Consider the following 24,399-nt stretch of genomic DNA (forward strand, 5'->3'; position numbering starts at 1 on the left):
TTATGGCAAAATTGACATGTTCTTTATTCTGTGGATCAATATGATTAAAATGATACCCATGGCTAGATACTTTTCTATTTTTGTACCGCTTAAAAAAATTCTCAAACTTTTTGTACAAAATCAGTAATATAAAATTGCCCTAATTCGACCACCTATAACTTTTTCACTTTTCCGTATATGGGGCGGTATGAGGTCTCATTTCTTGCGCTGTCATCTGTACTTTTTATCGGTACCACATTTGCATATATAAAACTTTTAGATCACTTTATAAAAACATTTTGGAATAAAATGTGACAAAAGCAGCATTTTTGGCCTTTTTTTTACATTTATGCGGTTCACCGTACGGGATCATTAACATTATATTTTGATAGTTCGGCATTTATGCAGGCGGCGATACCAAATATGTTTAAAAAACGCGAACACCGCTCAGATGCTCGCGGTCATACACAGGACATAAATGTACGTCCTGTGTTTGACCGCGAGCATTGGAGTGGTGTTCGCGTCATACATTTACATTTATTGTACATTTACGTCTGTGGTCGTTAAGGGGTCGATCTTCCTAACCTAAAAATATATTATATGTCTAGCCAATTGTTGAAATTGAATAACTGGAAGGAATCTGCAGTCCTCAAATTGATAAGAGAAATATCAAATATCTTTGAACTTCTCGAACTAGGAATTCTGATGGAATTTGATCAGGTGTTGGGTATGCTTTGGGAATTTTTTTTTAATATATGGTGTACACTAAGAAGTTGTCTGATAGGAGTAAATAGTTTGAATTTCACATCATTTGGGGGGGGGGGTGAACAGAAATTTGAAGGAATATTTGACTTGCGAAAATAAATACTGGGAAAAGCTGGGGGTCCGTTGGGTTAATCAAATGTTTGAAAATTTAAAGTTACATGAATTTAAACACTTTAAAGAAAAATTTTCGATGAAGGATAGTGAAATGTTTCATTATATACAAATTAAACATGCAGTTGCTTGCACAACAGATAAAAGCTGTTTTTATTATAAATAACCATAGAATTTTTGAGGGTTTATTAAGTTTGAATTGGGGGGGAAAAAAAACTTTTCCCGTTTGCATTAATTTTTCACCTCCTGGTTAGGAGAGGATGGCTGGAAAAATATATCTTTAAAAAAAAAAAAAAAAAAGGATTAAAGAAGTTGGTAGTTTAGGATGTTACATAGGGCCTATTATACCCACATCCAAATGAGGAAATTTGGTATATGTGAATCGTCAAACTGCCTGAGGTGTGGAAATGAGGATGTGGATTTTAGACACTATGACTGGCATTTATCATTGTAGGTGTAAGTGAAGCATTTTCTACACCTTTCTTGTGTGCTGGTAATGTGTGGGAGCACCAAATTTATTAAATGGTCACAGAGCATTTGATACATTTTGTGCAGGTCACGTTTTCTGAAATCTCTCTCTTCACATACACCATAAAGCTAAGTACGGGCTGGTGTAGTTTAAGACTTTTCAGTGGCTTTTTGTGATAAGGCAAAGTTCATAAATCCCTTCCATATCATCTGTATTGCCAAAATCAGTGGATTGCAACTCAAAATGAGCAGAAATGTGTAAACCAAAAGGTGCAAATGAACCCTGCTTGCGCCTTTTTTGCACCTTTTGTAGCCACAAAAAACAGTCTAAAGACAATGATAAATGTTGGCCTATATGTGGGATTGTCAAGTAATTTCTATTTACTGAGAGCAAGTACTGAACATTCTTGAAGGTAAAATAGGAAAAAAAGATTCCTTTTACTATCGTATTTGTTATTTTAGGGGACATAGAAAATATGGGGACGATTTAGGAGTTGTTATGTAGGACTTTGTTCTATGCAAGATTGGTAATAGTGCGTAACTGGATTAAACCTGATGGACCCTCTGTGGGAGAATGGCAAAGAGAAATTCAGAGTGTTCAGAGAAAAGAGCAATTATGGCTGAAAGGGAAGAAAGGAAAAGATAGATTGAGTAAAATATGGAAATACTGGCCTTGATAAATATTGACAACAGTATCCTTTAATAAAAGGGGAAAAATATTGTAAGAAATGATTCTCCCTCTTGTAAATTTTTTGTAAAAAATTTACATTGTTATGGAAGATAAGAGGATTGGGTATTGCTCTCATTGTATTGTCGTAATTTGTTTTCTCCCTTGTCCAATGGGATCGAGGGTAGGTTGGGTGGGGGAAAAATATAAAAAGTGTAAGAGGAAGGTTTTGTTGGTTTATACAGCAATGTAGTGAAGAATTGAAGACTGGATGCGTAATACTGTGATGTCTATATCTTAATTAGCATTTTTTTTTTTTAAAAACTGTCCTCACATACTTCTGAGGAATTGAAAAGCCAAGGAAAATGTAGTGAGGAATATAGCAGGAAAGCATTAAAGCATTCCCTACAGGTGTTATCATTAAATCCTTAAGGACCAAGCCCATTCTAGTCTTAACAAGTTGCCGTCTAAGGACGAGTCGGCTCGTCCTGAGACTGCAACCAATGTATGGCGCGGACTCCCGACTCGAGCCAGCTTCATACCAGCCAGCCCCCAGCTGATTCCTGTAGCTGGGGGCCGGCGTTAATAGCCAACATGTGGCGATTCCTGCGGCCGGCTATGAACCCTTTAGATCGCAGCTGTCAAAGTTGACAGCGGCATCTAAAGGGACATTTAAACCATCCCTGGTGGTACAGTGGGGTGGATGGCCCCCCTGCAGCGCGATTGCTGCTGAGATAACCTGAGGGCCTCTGAGGTGGCTGCGGCTCTGACAAAGAAAGCCTGTGCGCAGAGCACACAGATCAATTTGGTCCTATGAAACCACATTGATGTGTATGAGGAATCTAATGATTCCTCCTAAAATGTCCCCTAAGGGGACAAAAAAAATTAAAATAAAGTTAAATAAAAAAAGTAAAAAAACAAACACCCATTAACCCCTTCCTTACTAAAAGTTTAAATCACCCCCTTTTCCCAAATTCCATATAAAAAATAAGTAACCATAATAAAGATAAACATATGTGGTATCGCTGTGTGCGTAAATGTCCAAACTATAAAAATATATCGTTAATTAAACCGCGCAGTCAATGGCATATGCGCAAAGAAAACACCAATGTCCAAAATAGCATATTTTTGGTCATTTTTTATATCATGAAAAAAAGGTATAAAAAGCAATCAAAAAGTCCAATTATTACAAAATTAGTACCGCTAAAAACTTCAGATCACAGCGCAAAAAATTAGCCCTCATACTACCCCATACGCAGAAAAATAAAGTTATAGGGATCAGAAGATGACAATTTTAAACATTAATTTTCCTGCATGTAGTTATGATTTTTTCCAGAAGACAGACAATCAAACCTATATAAGTAGGTTATCATTTTAATCGTATGGACCTACAGAATAAAGAGAAGGTGTCATTTTTACCAAAAAATGTACATACGTAGAAATGTAGAGACGTCACTAGTCATGCCGCCGCCGTAGAGAAGTGCGGCGCAAGCCAGGTGTATGTGTTTGTGGGGAAACTATGCTCCCTAATGTGGGAACTGCTGCCTACCTAACTTTTTTTTTCTTCAAAACTACAACTCTCAGCAATGACAGCCAAAGGGCATGCTGAGTGTTGTAGTTATGCAACAGCTGGAAGGGCTCATTTTAGAAACCACACTCTAGTGGTCTCCAAACTGTGCCCCTTCAGATCTTGCAAAACTGCAATTTCCAGCATGCCCAGACTGTCCAGGCATGCTGGGAATTGTAGTTCGGCAACATGTGAAGGGCCAGATGTTGCCGAACTACAACTCCCAAGCATGCGTGGACTGTGAGCATACTGGGAATTTTAGTTTTGCAACATCTGGAGGAGTGCATTTTGTACAAACTGTTGCCCTCCAGATGTTGCAAAACAAACTCTCAGCATGCACTGACAGCTGAAGTGTATGCCGAGAGTCTTATTTATGCAACAGATGGAAGTGCACAGTTTTAAGACCACTATGTAGTGGTCACCAAACTTTTGCCCTCCAGATGTTGCAATACTACAATTTCCAGCATGTCCACACTGTACAGGCATGCTGAGAGTTGTAGTTCGGCAACATGTGAAGGGCCAAATGTTAAAGAACTACAAACATGCATGTAGTTGTGCAACATCTGCAGGGGCACAGTGTGTAGACCATTGCACCTCCAGATGTTGCAAAACTACAACCCCCAGCTTGCCCGGACAGCCTCTGGTTGCCTAGGCATGCTGGGAGTTTTAGTTTTGCAACAGCTGGAGGCACCCTGGTAGGGAAACACTGATTATATATAAAAATATTTTTATATTATATATACAAATCCAAGGAAGGGACCAGCACTGGATGACCTCAAGTCCTGTGCACAGTATCAAGTAGCTTGCCACAACTACATCCCAAATACTTTTCAAACGAAAGATACAGCACCAGTGACAAGGTCCGGTATAATTCAGGCTTTGGTCTTTATTGTGTACAAGAACACACGTGCAATGTTACGGCTAAGAAGCCTTTTTCAAGCATATGCATAATAATAATATATAAATAGTAATATATTATATATATATATATATATATATATATATATATATATATATATATACACACACACATACACACATGGTGTGTGTGTGTGTATATATATATATCATATGCACACATATTTGTGCGTATTAGATATCTTTTATATATACACACACAGATATATTTTTATACATTATATATAATCAGTGTTTCCCAACCACAACCAAGGTGCCTCCAGCTGTTGCAAAATTAAAACTCCCAGCATGCCCGGAAAGCCTCTGGTTGGTTTTGCAACAGCTGGAGGCACCCTGGTTGGGAAACACTAATTATATATAATATAAAAATATTTTTATAAGTATATATAAAAGATATGTAAAAACGCACGAATACATGAATGAAAAAAATATCCGTGTGTATTTGTGTTTTTATTCAAATATATATATTTATATATATATGACTATATATGTGTGTAATGTAATGTAAAATAGATAGAGATATAGATAGATATATATATATATATATATATATATATATATATATATATATATATATATATATATGTATCTCTCTATCTATCTATATCTTGCCTTCAGTTGTTTAAAAACTCCACGCATGCAAAGATGGACTGACTTTTGGGCATGCTGGGAGTTGTAGTTTTACAACAGATGGAGGCACCCGTTTTGTGAATCATTGCTACTGAATATAGTACAGCAGATGAAAGCAGGATGGGAATGGTTGCTTAGTAACATTCTGAGTGCTGGGGCTGGTCAGGTGACTGGGGCAGAAAACGGCAGTTAGGAGGAAGTGAGCACAGAGCAGCAGCAGCAAAGAATGCTGGGACCTGTAGTTTAAAGACCACGTGCAGGGAAGGGAACACGCTGGAGGGCAAAAAGGTTTATTAGAGCCTACAGGAGATACAAAGGTTACAGTAGAATAATAGAAGCAAGGTTAATGTCCTATGCTGGACTGAGTTTTTTTTTTGTGTTGGAAAGTGTACCTTTCATTAACAAAAACTTTTTATATAATGTATATAATACGATTATATGTATATTTGTAATATACATTGGTTAAAAATTGTGTATATTTTTGGGTGACATTTTTTCCCCTGCTTGTCCTCAGTGCCCAGAGCCCCGCTTGTCCTCAGTGCCCAGAGCCCCGCTTGTCCTCAGTGCCCAGAGCCCCGCTTGTCCTCAGTGCCCAGAGCCCCGCTTGTCCTCAGTGCCCAGAGCCCCGCTTGTCCTCAGTGCCCAGAGCCCCGCTTGTCCTCAGTGCCCAGAGCCCTGCTTGTCCTCAGTGCCCAGACCCCTGCTTGTCCTCAGTGCCCAGACCCCTGTTTGTCCTCAGTGCCCAGAGCCCCGCTTGTCCTCAGTGCCCAGAGCCCCGCTTGTCCTCAGTGCCCAGTGCCCCGCTTGTCCTCAGTGCCCAGACCCCTGCTTGTCCTCAGTGCCCAGAGCCCCGCTTGTCCTCAGTGCCCAGAGCCCCGCTTGTCCTCAGTGCCCTGAGCCCCGCTTGTCCTCCGTGCCCAGACCCCTGCTTGTCCTCAGTGCCCAGACCCCTGCTTGTCCTCAGTGCCCAGACCCCTGCTTGTCCTCAGTGCCCAGACCCCTGCTTGTCCTCAGTGCCCAGACCCCTGCTTGTCCTCAGTGCCCAGACCCCTGCTTGTCCTCAGTGCCCAGACCCCTGCTTGTCCTCAGTACCCAGACCCCTGCTTGTCCTCAGTGTACAGACTCCTGCTTGTCCTGCCCTCACTTCCTGTAGTTGGACTCCTCAGACACACAATGTATTATCTACATTATATAAAAAGTTTTTGTTGACGACAGGTACACTTTAAAGGACCAAATACCTCAAACTTTTTTGGGAAAGTTAGTATGTTTAAAATTGCCCTATTTGACCACCTATAACTTTCAAATTTTTCCGTATAGGGGCAGTATGAGGGCTAATTTTTTTTTTTGTGCTGTGATCTGGAATTGTTACCACTTTCGCCTATATTTAACTTTTTGATCACTTATATTATTTTAATAAAATATGACAAAAAAAGCTGCAATTTTGGACTTTTTTTTACGTTTACACCGTTCACTGTACGAGATCTTTTACATTATTTTTTGATAGTTCGGACATTTACACACACGGCGATAAAAATATGTTTTTTTGGGATAAAATAGGAAAAAAGGGCCATTTAAATTTTTATTGGTGGAGGTGCTTTTTCAAATTTTTTTTTACGATTTTTTTTTTTTTTTTTACCCTAACACTTTTATAGTCCCCATAGGGAACTATTCATAGCAATCAATAGCATAGCACTTATCAGTATTATCTGCAATCTTCTGCTCTGGTCTGCTCGATCTCAGACCAGAAGACCCTGGGATGATGGTCGGAGCAGGTAAGGGGACCTCCAGTCACCATGCTGGATGACCGAATCCTCACAGCAGCGCCGCATGCGATCCGATCATCCATTTAAACTACCACATTGTCGCAGATGCCATGATCTGTATTGATCACGGCTTCTGAGGGGTTAATGGCTGAATCAGCATGATCGCTGATCTCCACCATTACAGGTGGGTCCCTGGCTGCTGATAGCAGCCGGGACCTGCCGCGCATGATGCTCGCACCGTCCGATGCTCGCTGCATGTACATAAAGCAAATGTACGTCCTGGGGAGTTAAGTACCACCGCATCAGGACGTTCATTTATGTCTGTTGTTAAGGGGTTAAATTGACTCTCCATTCATGAGCACAAAAATGTATATGCAAGTCTTTATTGCTGGGAGCTCATACAATTGCTCAGCTAATTCTAACAAGGAAGACATTTTGTCAGCGTCTTCCCCCCTTTCTGTGCTGACAAAAAAGCAAAGCAGGATTGCAGGGAGTCTGCTAGAATGGGTGTTTAGTTTTGGCTACTAGGACACACAGTGAAAGTACAACAAAAGTTTGTGGTCATGGTTTTCAAAATCTTTGCATCACTGAATTGGAACGGTCATTATTTATTTACTTTCAGAGAATCACTCGTTAACACTATGTACACACTGGCCGACATTTATCATTGTCTTTAGACAGTTTTTTGAGTCTAGAGAAGGCGAAAAAAAAGGCACAATCAGGTTCTTTTGTGCCTTTTGGTTTACACATTTCTGCTGATTTTGAGATGCAATCCCCTGATTTTGGCAATACATATGATATGGAAGGGTTTTAAGAACTGCGCCTTTTCGTGAAAAGGCACAAAAAAGGCACAAAGCCACTGAAAAGTCTCTAAAACTACACCAGCCCAGCCTTAGCTTACCTTTTTGGTGTATGTGAGGAGAAATTTCAGAAAATATGACCTGCACAAAATTTATCAAATGCTCTGTGACCATTTAAAATGTGGTGCTCCTACACATTACCAGCACACACAAAAAAAATATAATAAAAAAAAAAAAAAAAAACACAAGTGCAGAAATAAGCTTCACTTACACCTACAATGATAAATGCCAGCCACTATGCTTCTGGTTTACACAACATGAATGCCAGAAAATACCATATGACTATGAACCTGATTCGTACTAAGGATGTCCATTGTTCAAGTATTTGGGTGGTACACACCCAGCCTACCTTTTTACTGCTGTATTGAAAAGTGCAGTCAACTTTTCAATTTAAAAGGCCTTGTGAAAAAACATACTGCCCAGCATAAATCAAAAGTGTTATACGAACAGAGCCTAACCACTAAATATCTGTATCCACCTGTAGAGGGTTCTACACTACTTGTAAAGACACAAAAAGGAATTTTCAATGAGACTGGCATTTCTTCATGTCAGCCTTAATGAGTTACTATCACTTTTGTACATGTTTGCATGACATGTCAAACATTTTTCTAATGCAAACTGTGCTACAGCAAAATAAGAGATCTAAAACTCAATTTATGTAGTACAGCATAGTAAATCTATCATGACTGTGGATGCCAGGGCAACACAGACCTACCCATTTCTTTCCGAGCATTAGTGGTGCAAAAGTGGAAAAAATGTTTGCACAAAAAGCATGTGCCCAAATTTCCTACTGCCAAAAAGCTTGGGTAATCCTAACAAATCCCCCCCCCCCATTCTGTTTGTACCGATAGATATTGTACACATTTCTATTACAAACTGATAATACTGCAGCTGATGTATACACATTGCTCGAGCACACAGAAGTGCATGACTGCTGGATGTTGCAGGTCATAAAAATGAGGGAAAGGAGTAGAGAAAATGGGGCAACATAATTTTGAGCATATTTAAGAGATTTGTTTTCCTGTTAATTAAAACACTGTATTTAATCCTGATTTGTGAAGAACTCTTAAAGGGGTACTCTGCTGCTGGGGACCTCCGAGATCTTGGCTGCGGCACCTTGCTATCATTACTGCACAGAGCAGACTCGCTACGTGCGTAATGACCAGCGATACAGGGGCCGGAGCATAGTGACGTCACGGCTCCGCCCCTCGTGACGTCACGGCCCGCCCCCTTAATGCAAGTCTATGGGAGGGGGGCATGATGGCCGCCTTGTCCCCTCCCATAGACTTGTATTGAGGGGCGGGCAGTTACGTCACAAGGGGGCGGAGCCGTGACATAACGATGCTCCAGCCCCTGTATTGCCCGTCATTACGCACGGAGCGAGTCTGCTCTGTGCAGTAATGATAGTGGGGTGCCGCAGTGGAGATCCTGGGGGTCCACAGCAGCAGGACCCCGGCGATCGGACATCTTTTCCCCTATCCTTTGGATAGGGGATAAGATGTCTAGGGGTGGAGTACCCCTTTAAGAAATCCTATTTTAACAAAAAACAAAATAGATAAAAAAAGGTTTTGAACTTGCCATCCTCATGACGGAGATATTGATTGCCACCAGCATCTCTAGCCAAGGACCATGCCTCCCCTTCATCATTCTCACAGAATTCTACCATGCTGTTCTTGTCCAGTTGTACCCATGTACCTTCTGAACTGACCACCTGGTACAGAGATAGAAACCACAAGATTCATGGAGTTCATGCAATTGCACAGCCAATGATAGTGATGAACATTAATGACTGCATGCAAGGTTGTTGGTAACAATTTCACATGGTACATATAAAAGCTATTAAGGAACATAGAAAATATTTGTGAACATCAGTATTTAAGGCAGTAGCATAACAGCCAGCATAAAAAAACAATCCAGCAAAAAGGCAAGCTTTGTATATCCCAATTTAAACCACAGAATCCACATACTTCAGAAGTGGATAGAGAAATAGCATGACACACTACACCCGGGAGCAAAAAAATAAGAGACAAATGCTGAAAGTTACAGGATTCAAAAGCAACACTTAAGAAAATGATGTTTCTCCCATTAACAGCAGGTAAAATTGTAACTTTCGAAAACACCAATAAATTAAGCAGAAGCTGTTCAGGTAAACTATTTTTAAGACTTGAGGTTAGTGAATACTCCAACTGTGCTAGCAAACTTTCAGACTTAGCATATATTAGCAAAAAAAACAAAATCAAAACATGGAGTCTAGGGAATTAAAAATGGTACTTTGCTTTGGCATTTGCATGACAAAAGCAGTATCAGATTAGTCACAAGTCCATACCTCGCCGACAGCCTTGACTTTGTTTCCCAGTACTAACATTCCAATTGGGATACCTCTTAGGTTTGGGCAGCTTCTGATGTTATGACCGGATGGCCCAGTTTTCACTACCTTGTAGAATCCTGGCCCACCCCTGAGTACTGAGATTTCATTTTCTCCCATAGACATTTCTTGTGTACAAAGTACATTGAAGTCTTTCAAGATATCCTCTGTATTTCCTAGTTGATCCTGAAAAACAAAACAAAGGTAAGAAGGTCATTAATGCTGTCTGAACTCTGGACAGTATAATAAAACAGATACATGTCTAATTGTTATAAAAAGCATGTGTACAACTGTGCAACTCATGCTCAACCTTAGGATGTATAATAAATTGTGTACACACTTGGCCGGAAGAAGCATCCTCTGATGCGTAACTAGTTGCCTATCAGTGATGTGCCCTCGCGTCCAGAGAGCAGCTGCTCTCCCTCCCCGCAATTGGAACAGGTGTTTGTTTGCTGCACCATCCACTACTTGGAAGAAAGTTTCCTACCTTGGATTCATCGATCTGGTGAGTGTGATTCTTGCTTTTTTGCTTCATACTGTCTATACTTGATAAAGATATAGGCCCAGATTTATCAAACTGTATAAAAAAAAAATGAGGTGCTTTTTTCATAACAACCAATCACAGCTGAGCTGCGATTTGTTGTGGGAAAAATCACAATTTTTTCTCACACAGTTTGACAAATCTGGGCCATACATTACAGACTGTCCTAGAGGAGTTTATAGTGTACAGATTGCATATTCCGGACAATTTTATGCAGAGCCTTGTCAGCTGTATTTGCTGTTTCTTGGGTCTATTGACACGTACAAGTGTCCTGTGCATATTTGAGGTGTTGCTTCTGAAGCTGCAGATTTGAAGCAGTGTTCAATTATTTAGATTACACTGCACACTTTTTTCACTTCGTTTTCACATCTTTGGAGCTCAGCCAAAGTCATCATTGGCTTCTTGGTCATCTCTAGAGATGAGCGAATTTACAGTAAATTTGATTCGTCACGAACTTCTCGGCTCGGCAGTTGGTCTTATCCTGCATAAATTAGTTCAGCTTTCAGGTGCTTCGGTGGGCTGGAAAAGGTGGATACAGTCCTAGGAAGGAGTCTCCTAGGACTGTATCCACCTTTTCCAGCCCTCGGGAGCACCTGAAAGCTGAACTAATTTATGTAGGATAAGTCATCAACTGCCGAGCCGAGAAGTTCGTGACGAATCAAATTTACTGTAAATTCGCTCATCTCTAGTCATCTCTCTTACTAAGGTCTTTCTCCCCTGATTTCCTAGAGCTCGTCACCCCACTAAACTAACTAGAGTCTTTGCTGTTTTACGCTTCTTACATTTAAGCATTATGGAAGCTACAGTGCTCTTGGGAACTTTCAGCGCAGCCTTATTGTGTTTTTTATAGTCTTCTCCAGATCTCTTACTTAAAGGGGTACTCTGGTGGGGGGAAAAAATGTTCTCAAATCAACTGGTGCCATAACATTAAACAAATTTGTAAATTACTTCTATTAAAAAATCTTAACCCCTGTAGAACTTAGCTGCTGTATACTACAGATGAATTTGTGAAGTTCTTTCCAGTCTGACCACAGTGCTCTCTATGGACACCTCTGTCCATGTCAGGAACTGTCCAGAGCAGGAAAGGTTTTCTATGGGGATATGCTTCTAATCTGGACAGTTCCTGGCACAGACAGAGGTGTCAGCAGAGAGCACAGTGGTCAGACTGGAAGGATTCTGATTCTGAAATTGAAGTAATTTACAAATCTGTTTAACTTCCTGGCACCAGTTGATTTGAAAACATTTGTTTTCCACTTGTTTCCACTGGAGTTCCCCTTTAAAACAATCCTGTGTCCAAGCTCTACAGGCAGTTCTTTCCCTCCTCATTGTTTAGTATTTGCTCTGATATGCATTCTCAGCTGTTAAACCTTATATAGTAACATAGCTCATAAAGGTTGAAAAAAGTCCATCAAGTTCAACTATTATTCCTAGTAAGTCCCTGCTGAGTTGATTCAGGAAGGCAAAAAGAAACAAAACCTCATACTAGAGGTAAAAATTCCTTCCCGACTCCAAATATGGCAGTCAGAATAAATCCCTGGATCAACGTGCTGTCCCTATAAGTCTAGTATACATAACCAGCGATCTTCTTACTCTCCAAAAATGCATCCCCTTTTGAACTCATTTACAGAGTTCACCATGACCACCTCCTCAGGCAGAAAATTCCACAGTCTCACTGCTCTTACTGGTGTAGAAACTTCTTTCCTCTAGACATAGAGGATGCCCCCTTGTTATACAGTCCTGGGTATAAATAGATCATGGGAGAGATCTCTGTACTGCCCTGATATATTTATACATAGTTATTAGGTCTCCCCTAAGCCTTCTTTTTTCTAAACTAAATAACCCTAATTCTGATAATCTTTCTGGGTACTGAAGTCCTCCCATTCCCCGTATTACTCTGGTTACCTGTCTTTGAACCCTCTCCAGCTCCACTATATCTTTCTTGTACACTGGTGCCCAGTACTGTACACAGTATTCTACGTGTGTGGTCTGACTAGTGATTTGTATAGTGGTAGAATTATTTCCTTGTCGTGGGCATATATGCCCCTATTGATGCACCCCATGATTTTATTTGCCTTAGCAGCAGCTGCCCGACACTGGTCAATACAGCTAAATTTACTGTTAATTAAGACTCCTAAGTCCTTTTCCACGTCAGTCATCCCAAGTGTTCTCCCATTTAATACATAATCCCAGCCCGGATTTTTCTTCCCCATGTGCATTACCTTACATTTATCAGTGTTGAACCTCATCTGCCACTTCCCAGCCCAAACCTCCAACCTATTCAGATCCATTTGTAACAGTGCACTGTCCTCTATTGTGTTTACCGCTTTACAGAATTTAGTATCATCTGCAAATATTGCTACTTTACTATTCAACCCCTCTACAAAGGTCATTAATGAATATATTAAATACAATAGGGCCCAAGACTGACCCCTGTGGTACCCCACTAGTAACAGTCACCCAATCAGAATAAGTACCGTTAATAACCACCCTATCACTGAGCCAGTTACTTACCCACTAGCACACATTTTCCCCCAGTCCACAGACAGTGTGCATCTTTCCAAAGTTTGTTCAGTCATCTGAATTTACTACAAATGACTCCAATCAAGGTGGAAAAACATCTCAAAGATGATCAGGAGAAATGGAAGACCACCAGAGCTAAATTATGTCATAGCAAACAGTCTAAATACTTATGTTCATGGGAAATTTTAGGTTTTTCATTTCCAGTAATAACCAAAAAAACAGATATCATAATTTATAACAATATGCAAAATAAGCTTTGGAACCCACTAAGCATTCCCCTAGGCTGCTTAAAGGGGTACTCCGGCGCTAAACATCTTATCCCCTATCAAAAGGATAGGGGATAAGAGGTTAGATCGCGGGGATCCTGCTGCTAGGGACCCTTGCAATCTCTCCTGCAGCACCCCCTTTTTTCAGCTGCACAGAGCGAGGATTGTGGCTGCCGTCACGCCCCTGCCATATAATCGCTCTGTGGCTGGGAGGGGGTGTGGTGCCCGTCACACCCCTCCCATAGACTTGCAGTGAGGGGGCGAGGCGTGATGTCACGATACTCCGTCCCCTGCACCGCTCGTAATCATCCACAGAGCGATCTTCGCTCTGTGCAGCTGAAAAACGGGGGTGCTGCAGGAGATCACGGGGGTCCCCAGCAGCGGGATTCCTGCGATCTAACATCTTATCCCTTATCCTTTTGATAGGGGATAAGATGTTTAGCGCCAGAGTACCCCTTTAATTTCAGAAAAGGGTCGGGGATTACAGTACAGCATAGTGGCTGTCAAACAGGCAGATTTATGCTAGCTTTCCACACAGGTTTTTTCTAGCTTATTTTTTATTTTTTTAATTTTTATTTTTTAAACTGGCACACCACTACATTATAAGATTTTTACCTGTAATTGGCTCTAACAAAAGCGAATATTTACTATTTTCACTGCCACAGGTCCATAGTTTCCCACCAGTTTCTATATAGGCTGGAACTGACCAGCATTTGACCACCTCAGTCAAACATCTGCAACAGTCAAGTATAACTTACTGAAATCACTGCTGAGACTAGTAATGCCAATCTGGAAAGTTACAGACCTAGCTAACAGATACCAGTGGTACACTAGGAACCTGCATTGATAAACACCAAGGGATAAGGCCAATTAGCTTTCACGGAAAAATGCTGTTTAGTTATAATTTTATAAAGCATGGATATTCCCTTTAGGGTATATTCTCACAACTTGTTACCTAAATTACCAGATAAATGGAAAGTTTTGATTGGTTGTTAGGCGATCCCCCACATTTGCTAGATACGGCTAGGAGATGAATGCAACTGAGCGCTTCCCTCCCTAGCCTGCAGCTCGATTCAATTCTTGGCAGAAGACAGGCTCCATTGTAAAGGTGCCCATACATTTAATAAAGTTGATTATAATGGAGGCATTTTTATCCTTACATTATGGAAAATAATGAACTTTAGCACAATATGCAAATTTTTTGAGAAGGACCTGTATGCTAAGGGCAGCATGGTGGCTCAGTGGTTAGCACTGCTGCCTTGCAGTGCTTGGGACTTGGGTTCAAATCCCACTAAGGACAACAATAAAGTGTTATTATAATAACGTCAGCAGAGAGAACTGTGCTCATGATGTCATCAGAGAGCATTTCAAAAAGAAAATAATTTCCTCTGTAGTATTCAGCAGCTAATAAGTACAGGAAGGATTAAGATTTTTTTAATAGAAGTAATTTACCAATATGTTTAACTTTCTGCCACCAGTTGATTTAAAAGAAAAAAGTACCCCTTTAAAGAAGATGTCCAGCGGTAAGAAATTTATCCCCTTAGTTGTCACCTGACTATGATCACAGGCTCTCTTCTCAGCACTGGGAGTGGACAGGTGCTTACTGATGCTCACAGCAGTTAGTATAAGACCTGCCCAGGACTGTGCATAGGGACTAGTCCTACCTCAATTCATGCAATTCCTGTCGTACATTGGTTAATAAAAATGAAAATTAGCTAACAAGCAACAGAAAGCAAATAGGCTGGTAGGCAATAGGCTGGCCTAGTGGCCAACACTGAAATGTTTATTTTAAGCAAGTAACAAAGTAGTTCATATTCACATACTTTATTAAAACTAAGTGGTTTGAAGTGACCACAACACCAAGTGCTTGAATGCAATAAAACAAAAAACAGTAGTTTTTAGTAGACACTTTAAAATTATCTATTAACATCGTGTCCACCCAAAAATATAAGTTACTTGGAGGTAGTCACATACAGATGGGACTTCCACTGCTTAGCTTAAATTTAAAATTTATGAAACTATGGTGATTAACCCCTTAAGGACCAAGCCCATTTTGGCCTTGAGGACCAGGCCAATTTTATCTTTTCCATATTAGGGCTGGTTTTTTTGCCCGACCAATTGTACTTTGCGATGACATCATTCATTTACCATGAAATGTACGGCGAACCCAAAAAATTTTTTGTGTGAAATTTTAATAAACACAATTTTGCAGATTTTGGAGGGTTTCTTTTACACTTTAAAGTAAAAATTACATGTTTACTTTATTCTGTGGGTCAATATGATAAAAAGTATACCTATGATTACATACTTTATTAATGTATTGCTTTAAAAAAAAAAAGTCAAACTTATTTTTACAAAATAAGTATGTTTAAAATCACCCTAATTTGACAACCTATAACTTTCTAATTTTTTTGTATGAGGGTCATTCTCGCCATGACCTGTAGTTTTTTTTTTGTTTTCTTTACCACTTTTGCATATATATGACTTTCTAGTAGCTTTTTATTTTTATATTTTTTGGGAATGAGATGTAACAAAAGCAGCAATTTTGGACTTAATTTTTTTACACGTTTATGCTGTTGACCATACGGGATCATTAACATTACATTTTGATAGTTCTGACACACACATGCGGAGATACCAAATATGTTTATTAATTTTCTTTTTTTAGCTTTTTGGGGGTAAAATGTAAAAAAAGGAGATTTTTTTTAACACTTACCGTAAAATCTCTTTCTCGAAGGATCCATTGGGGGACACAGACCGTGGGTGTATGCTGCTGTCTCTAGAAGGTGTGACACTATGGTAATAAAAAAAAAAATCAGCTCCTCCCAGCAGGATATACCCGCCTTCAGGCTCTGAGCTAGTCAGTTTAAGTCCCAGAGCAATAGGAGGAGACCAATAGGTCAAAGAAAAAACCCCAAACTGTCCGAGAACCAGAAGAAAAACATAACTGAACACACCCTCGGACAGAGAACCAAAGGAAAATCCCAAAAAGGGCGGGATCTGTGTGCACCCAATGGATCCGTCAAGAAAGAGAAAAGGAGATTTTTTAACACTTACCGTAAAATCTCTATCAACTCCATTGGGGGACACAGACCGTGGGACGTACCAAAGCCGTCCCTTGGGTGGGCAGAAAAGTAAATAGGCAAACGACCGATCCACTGCCGCCTGCAACACTTTACGACCTAGACTAGCATCAGCCGATGCGAAAGTATGAACTCTGTAAAACCTTGAGAAAGTTTGCAAAGATGACCAGGTATCCGCCTTGCATATCTGCGAGGCCGAGGCTCTACTCTGGAGAGCCCAGGATGCCCCAACAGAACGTGTGGAATGAGCCACAATTCTGAAAGGAGGAATCTTCCCCTTACAGCGATAGGCTTCCGAAATGGCGGACCGAATCCACCGAGAAATGGTGGCCTTGGAAGCAGGTTGTCCCCTGCGACGACCTTCCGTAAGGACAAAAAAGGAATCACACTGACGAAACGAAGAAGTGATTGAGAGATAAGAGCGAACAGCCCGAACTACATCCAGCTTGTGTAGTAAGCGCTCCTTAGGATGAGAAGGAGCCGGACAAAAGGACGGGAGGACAATGTCATTGAGATGAAAGGCCGAGACCACCTTAGGCAAAAAAGAAGGATCTGGCCGGAAAACGACCTTGTCCAGGAGGATCACCAGAAACGGAGAACGGCAGGAAAGAGCGGCCAGTTCAGACACCCTCCGGATGGAGGAGATAGCAACAAAAAACGCCACTTTCCAAGAAAGGAAGCGGAGAGACCCCTCTCTAAGGGGCTCAAAGGGCGCACCCTGGAGGGCCCTCAGAACCAAATTCAAGTCCCAAGGGGGAGAAGGTGACCGATAAGGAGGAACAGCGTGCAACACTCCTTGCAGGAAGGTCAGGACATGAGAATTAGAAGCCAGGGGCTGCTGGGAAAGAACAGTAAGGGCCAAAACCTGACCTTTAAGGGAACTGAGAGACAACCCCAGTTCCAACCCCGACTGCAAAAAGGAGAGAAGACGGGAACCGAGAAGGTCACCGGGGAGAAGTCCTGAGCTTCACACCAATGAAAATAAGACCGCCAAGTACGGTTGTAAATTCTTGCGGAGGAGGGCTAAATGTGAATAGGGAATTTATCAATTGTCAAACCACCGGTATTGTCTATATAGCACAATGTGGATGTCCTATGATTTACGTAGGAAAAACTATCCAACAGTTCAGAAGAAGGATTTCCCAGCATATAAGCACGATACGGACTAGAGCAGATACACCTCTAGCAAGACATTTTTGGTCTCATCATGGGGGCAACTGGTCCTGTTTGAGATTTTTTGGCTTGGCCAGACCACGCTTGGGACCAAGACGTGGTAATCTGGATAAAAAGCTTCTACAGGAGGAAGCTAAGTGGATTTATAGACTGAAATCTATGTCTCCTTTGGGCTTGAATGAAGGGTTTACTTTCAGCCCATTCATCTAATCAAGTTTACCTGCCTTAAAATAAAATATTATTCATAAAATTTGAAATTATGGTACTTCATGTATCTATCACGTTAGTGTCGCATTTAAGCCTTATATTGGTGTCACAGTGATTATGGTTTTTTAGGACACACAATTTTATTATCAATCTCTCCTCCTCTCCTAGCCCCTTTGATCAGCTTGACGACTTAATTCCTCAACATTGACTCAGTTCTATTGTGTCCCTTTCTCCTTCCCTTCCCCTTCTTTTCCTTCCCCTGTTCTTCCCCTACTTCTCTACTTTTACCCCTTCTTCCCTCTTTCCTGCCCCCGTTAGTTTGGGCTATCAGATTCTCATCATATTCATCTACATAGATGAGATAAGGAAAAGCCTTTCTATTTTATTTGCCAAACAAACTAATAATATGCATAACAATATATACACTATAATTCAGCCCATTGAGTCTGTAGAATTAACTTATACATTAAGTCCTTACCACTCAATAGATATGAGTCTTCACTAATTCTTCTATGTTTTCGCGCATCTCCCCCGGCGCATACGAAGGATTTCTAAGTTTTAGCGCAGGTTGAGATGCACAACCGGAAGTTTACCATAGCCGTCGGAGAACGGAGCACGCGCAGATGAGTCGGACTCCGGCTCCTCCGTTCTATCACCTCGCGCATGTGAACTTAGCGCAGCACATCATCGGCAACTGACCCTACAGGGGTTCGCCGATGGACATGCCAGTCAAGGTTCCCCAGCTGTGATTGGGCGTAGGGAACCAAAACAGGAGATTGGCTGATCAAACGCAGAGACGTGGATTGGTCGATTTAAGTGTCACTCCTCAATGCAGGAGAGGCATTGGTGGAGAATTGATGATGTGTGAATCCTGACATCCTGTGACATCATGAAGGGAGGTATTAAAACCCCCTGCACGGCGTTTTTTAACTCAGTGCCCATCTACCTCTTGATAACGCTGCTGAGGCAGTGAAACATGTCGAGGGGGGCCATGTTAAGTTTTTAACATTGTCCTACAATAGCGCTGAATGTAGGTGGTCTGCAGGCACCTCGTCTCCGCTTCAGTGTGCATTCAAATCATTAGACCGGATGGTCCATTTATATATATATATATATATATATATATATATATATATATATATATATATACACACACACAATCAAACAAGTAGGACGACATGGTGCTTTATATTTTAAAACACCATTAAGTGCGAACCTAATACAATAAAGATTGCACTTTTAATCTCACTTTTTTGATATATGGGAAATAAAGGTTTTTTTTTGGGCTGCCTTTTTGGTAGTCTATGAGTTAGAGGGCTAACGAGCCTTGCGCATGGTGTGAATGACTTGGGAAGAGAATCCGCGGGCCCTCAAAACCGCGGTCTCAACCGCCACGCCCTCAAATGCAGCGACTGTAAAATTTGGGTGGCAAAGAGGACCCTGAGAGAGTAGGTCCGGGCGGAGCGGAAGGCGCAGAGGAGCGTCGTCCAGGAGCCCGACTACGTCGGCGTATCACAACCTTCGGGGCCAATCTGGAGCTACCAGAATGGCGGGGACGTCCTCTGCCTTGAGCTTCCTCAGCACCCTGGGAAGGAGCGGAAGAGGAGGGAACAGATAGAGTAGGGCGAACCCCGCCCAAGGAATCTCTAGGGCGTCCACGGCCAGAGCCTGAGGGTCCCAGGACTTGGACACAAAACGGAAGGATCTTCCGATTGTGCCGAAGGCGAAGAGGTCCACGTCCGGAATGCCCCAGAGGTCGCAGAACTGCGCGAAGACCTCCGGATGAAGAGACCACTCGCCGGGGTCGGGTGAGGACAGACTGAGGAAATCCGCTTCTCAGTTGAGCACTCCCGGAATGTGAATCGCCGAAATGGCCGGAACCTTGCTCTCCGCCCCAGTGAGAATCTTGGTAACCTCGGCCATGGCTGCCGAGCTGCGAGTTCCGCCCTGTCTATTTATGTACGCCACGGCCGTGGCGTTGTCCGACTGAACGCGGACAGGACGGGACTGAAGACGGGACTCCCAATGAAGACAAAGAAGAATCGCCTGTAATTCCAATAGGTTTATCGGAGGAAGGGTCTACAGGGGAGACCAAAGTCCCTGAACTGTCCAATCCATGAACACGCCGCTCCAGCCCGACAGGCTGGCATGCGTTGTGACAACCTGCCAGTGAAGGGGAAGAATTGACTGCCCTTGGAGAAGAAGGGGAGAGCGTAGCCACCAGAGCAGAGACTGACGGCCCTGCGAGGGAGAACAATCTGACGATCGAGGGACAGAGGAGACCTGTTACAACTAGAGAGAATCGCCAGTTGAAGGGGGCGGTAATGAAACTGGACAAAGGGTACGGCCTCCATAGTTGCCACCATCCGACCCAGGACTTCCATACAAGTGCGGATGGAGACTGATACCTGGGTCCGAAGGGAGCGGACCCCCGACCGGAGCTCCAGACGTTTGTCCAGCGGAAGACAAATTCGGACAGAGGCCGTGTCGAATCGAAGTCCCAGGAATGTTAGAGACTGGGTAGGACAGAGGACTGACTTGTCCCGGTTGACCATCCACCCGAAGCGAGTCAGAGTGTTGAGAGTGACGTCCAGATTCTCCAGAGTCTAGGCTCTGGTTGGAGCCTTGATGAGAAGGTGGTCCAGATAGGGTATCACCGAGATTCCCCTCGACCGTAACAGGCCCATCACTGGCGCAAGGATCTTTGTAAAGACCCGAGGAGCCGAGGCTAGACCAAAGGGGAGGGCTACAAATTGAAAGTACCCCTCCGGAACGGCAAAGCGGAGGTACCGATGATGGCCTGGGAATATTGGCACATGGAGGTAGGCATCCTTGATGTCCACTGATGAAAGGATCTCCCCTTGTTCCAGAGACGCCACCAGCGAACGGAGAGATTCCATTCGGAAGTGGCAGATGAGAAGAAGACGGTTGAGACGCTTGAGGTCTAGGATTGGTCGCACAAAACCGTCCTTCTTGGGGACCACAAAAAGAATTGAATAGAAACCCCGAAACTGTTCCCCTGGAGGAACGGGAACAGTCACCCCCTTGAGAAGCAGAGACTGGAATAGCCACTCAAAATTGCTTCACCAGGAGGAGGAGACTGGGGGGCCCGGAATTGAAAAAAGCGATCCCTCGGAAGGGAGACTAATTTGATTCTGTAACCGTTGGACACCACGTCCCTGACCCAAAAGTCCTGAATGTGCGAGGTCCAGATGTCTCGAAGAAGCAAGAGACGACCTCCCACCCGAGAAGAAACCGCGGGTGGGGGCGTCACTTCATGCAGAATTGGGTTTGCAGTTGCCTGATTTGGGCGCAAAACGGCCGGACCGGTTGGAGTCCGGCTTCCAAGATGGGCGTGCACAGAACGAGGGAGCCTTCTTGTCCCGCGAGGGCGCCTGCCCGGACCCTTTGCTGAAGCCAGAGGTCCAAAAGGACCGAGGAAAGGACTTTCTTTGGGAAGTAGGGCTAGTCTTATTTTGAGGTAACAAGGAACTCTTTCCCGTTGCCTCAGAGATAATCTCATCAAGGCGATTGCCAAAAAGACATCTCCCTGTATAGGGAAGCTCCGTGAGAGACCTTTTGGAAGCGTCATCCGCATTCCAAGTTTTAAGCCACATAGAGCAGCGGGGAGCCGCTAGGTGACCCACAGCAAAGGCAGAACAACGGGCTGACTTCATGGAAGCTGCGCACAGGAAGTCCCCAGCTTTAGAGAATTGGAGAGCCAGAGCAGATAGATCATCAGGAGAGGATCCCGCTAAGATATCCTGATGGAGCTTTTGGCACCACTCCGCAAAGGCCTTGGACACCCATGTCGAGGCGAAGATGGGAAGAGGAGAAGAGCCAGCTGCTTCAAAAGCAAACTTCACTAAGGATTCTACCTTCTTGTCAGTGGGATCCTTGAAGGCAGCGGCATCTGCCAGAGGCAGTGTAGACGCCTTAGAGATCTGGGAGATTGGTGGATCGACAGAGGGAGGGGAAACCACCTTAGCGACACAAATTTTGTCAAATGGATAACGTTCTTGAATTGTCTTGATTCCCGGGAACCTCTTGTCTTGATGTTTCCATGCAGATTCCAGAATGTCAAAGTCAGCGTGAGAGCTAAACCTTTGAGGTGCTGGTTTAGCAGGATGAAAGGATACTTCTGGATTGACATCCGAAGATCCTGGGTCCTCTAAGGAAAGGTGTCTCTTATGGCAGTCACCAATGAGTTCACCGTTGCAATTGAGTCCAAGCAGTCCTCTGAGTCAGATGCCGGCTCGGAAGCCTCATCCACCAGTTCACCAGGGGAATGAGAACGATTAGAGGCAGTCCTGGAGGGGGCGACCCTGACCAGGTACGCGGCTCTGGCGTGGCAGAGCGGCGACTCCGAGAACGTCCTCTGGAGGAGCGACGTTTGTGCCCAGATGACAGGGGGGGGGGGGCGGGACCCACGAGGGGAACGCTCACGTCTATCTGAAGACTTAATGGAAGAGTCAGACGAGGCACCCCTAGTACGCTTGAGGAGCGGGCCCTCTCAGAGGTCCTGCACAGGGAAGACCCCTTCTTCAAGGCAGAAACCACTTCCCGGGAGGCCTCAGCCACCGAAACGGGAGACTTGGGTCAAGTCAGCCATATACTGGGTCAGGGAAGAAACCCAGGCTGGTGTAGTGGCCGAACCCACCGGAACCGAAAGGGACACCCATGTCGAGCATCAGGGGGTACCAGGGGGAGCAGTGGAGCAGGCAGGGCAAGTGGGCTCAGTAGAGCCAGGCATCCTGGTATCACAGTGCTTACAGAGAAAATAAGTCACTGAAGTCCCAGGCTTCTGTTTAGAGGGAGGAACAACCCTGGGTACGGGCATAATGGGAAAAAAGACTGTGTCCCCGTCAGAGGCAGAGAGCTCGCTCCGTGCAGCTATAGTGAAGGAACAGGCCAGCCAATAGGAAGAGAGGGGCGTGCCCGAAGCCAGGCACTAACTAACTGACCCCTTCTGACTGAATTTCGCGCCCCCGGCGCTGATTGGAGGCTGTTTTGCGCCTCAGAGCTCCCAGCCCTGTGGGCGGAGCTATAGACCGGCTAAGAAGAACTGTCATGGCGCCCGCTCCTTGTCCCGAGCGCACCTGTCGTTGCATATGCGCTCGGGGGAATAGAGCGGGCAGCCTAACGCTGGCAGAGGCTGCCGGAGAAAGTAAAACTAAGCCGGTGCTGAGAACGCCCGGCACGTAACAGCGCCGTGGCTGTCAGCCGCTTATAAGGCGCTGTCTGCATAGTCAAAGTAAAGCTGGTGCTGAGTGCGCCCGGCTCGTAACAGCGCCGAGGCTGACAGCCGCATATAAGGCGCTGAGGACATAGTGTACTAAACACACACACATATAAAGTGAAGTGCCCCACACACACATATAAAGTGAAGTGCTCCATATTTACTGCCCCCTTAGGTGCCACTGCTCCCCCGGAATAAAAATGCAGCTCCATAAGAAAGGTGGGCCAAAAACAGGGGGTCTCCAAAGGTTGCAAGTCCGTACCTATGGAGAAAAGTACTTACCTCAGTCAGAAGAACTTACCTAATGGAGTCTTCAGTGAAGTCTTCAGTCAGCTTTAGTTACCTGCATCACGCCTGGCTGCTATGCGCGGGTGAGGCGAGCAGGAAAATAGGGGGACCCAGACCCATGAGGTACCAACCCAGGTGCTGACCGTTGGCGAGGGGGGGTGAACAGCGTATATACGCAATGTCTGTGCCCCCTTACTCGCAATGGGGAAACAGGCAAGCGGAGTCCCTGAGTCCCCACCTGAAAACAAGAAAGTAAAAGGAATGAAAAAACTAACACGTCCCTATACTAGGAAAACAAAAAAAACAGAAGACCTTGTCTGGAGCAACCAGACCATGTCCACCTCCTTCAGACACTAAGCTTAAACTGACTAGCTCAGAGCCTGAAGGTGGGTGTATCCTGCTGGGAGGAGCTGACTTTTCTTATTACCATAGTGTCACACCTCCTAGAGACAGCAGCATACACCCACGGTCTGTGTCCCCCAATGGAGCTGATAGAGAAAGGGTCATTTACATCCAATATAATGCCCTCATTGCCATGATCTGTGTTTATCCCGGCACCTGAGGGGTTAATGGTGGACATCAGCGTGATCACTGATGTCCGCCATTACCGGAGAATCCCTGACTGCTAATAGCACAGGTCCGGTGCTCGCATGATATACAGGATGTAAATGTACGTCCTGATGAGTTAAGTACCACCGCATCAGGACATACATTTACGCCCTTTGACCTTAACTAACCATTTACTATTTATACTATATATCAGCTGCTGCATCTATGCTCTCCACTCATCAGATTATATTTGGTTAAGCCAGCTGTTTACACCCCAATCCAACTATACTGCCAGAACATTAAATATGGTTGTTGTCATTAACTTCATAATGCAACATATGCAATAAATGTCAGATTGTTGCAGGGGCAAATATTGGGACCTTCAACATTGCCAGGAAACAAAGGGAAACTTTACCTTGTGCTGTACTCCTTCATTACAG

At 43.6% G+C, this 24,399-nt stretch overlaps 1 protein-coding gene across 19 annotated transcripts in view; it reads right to left on the reverse strand.

Moving 5' to 3' along the window:
- The window catches only part of MYCBP2 (MYC binding protein 2), a 318,664-nt gene that overhangs the window by 83,855 nt on the left and 210,410 nt on the right, over window positions 1-24,399 (reverse strand). For 18 of the 19 annotated variants that reach the window (XM_056555563.1, XM_056555546.1, XM_056555556.1 and 15 more), the window contains 2 exons: window positions 10,055-10,279; window positions 9,307-9,439 (listed from right to left, as the gene is read on the reverse strand). In XM_056555563.1, the coding sequence (XP_056411538.1) occupies window positions 9,307-9,439; window positions 10,055-10,279 (358 nt within the window). The remainder of the gene's footprint in view (window positions 1-9,306; window positions 9,440-10,054; window positions 10,280-24,399) is intronic. The other variant, XM_056555560.1, reaches the window with a different exon arrangement.

The sequence above is a fragment of the Hyla sarda genome, chromosome 2, assembly GCF_029499605.1.
Source record: "Hyla sarda isolate aHylSar1 chromosome 2, aHylSar1.hap1, whole genome shotgun sequence".
Lineage (NCBI taxonomy): Eukaryota > Metazoa > Chordata > Amphibia > Anura > Hylidae > Hyla > Hyla sarda.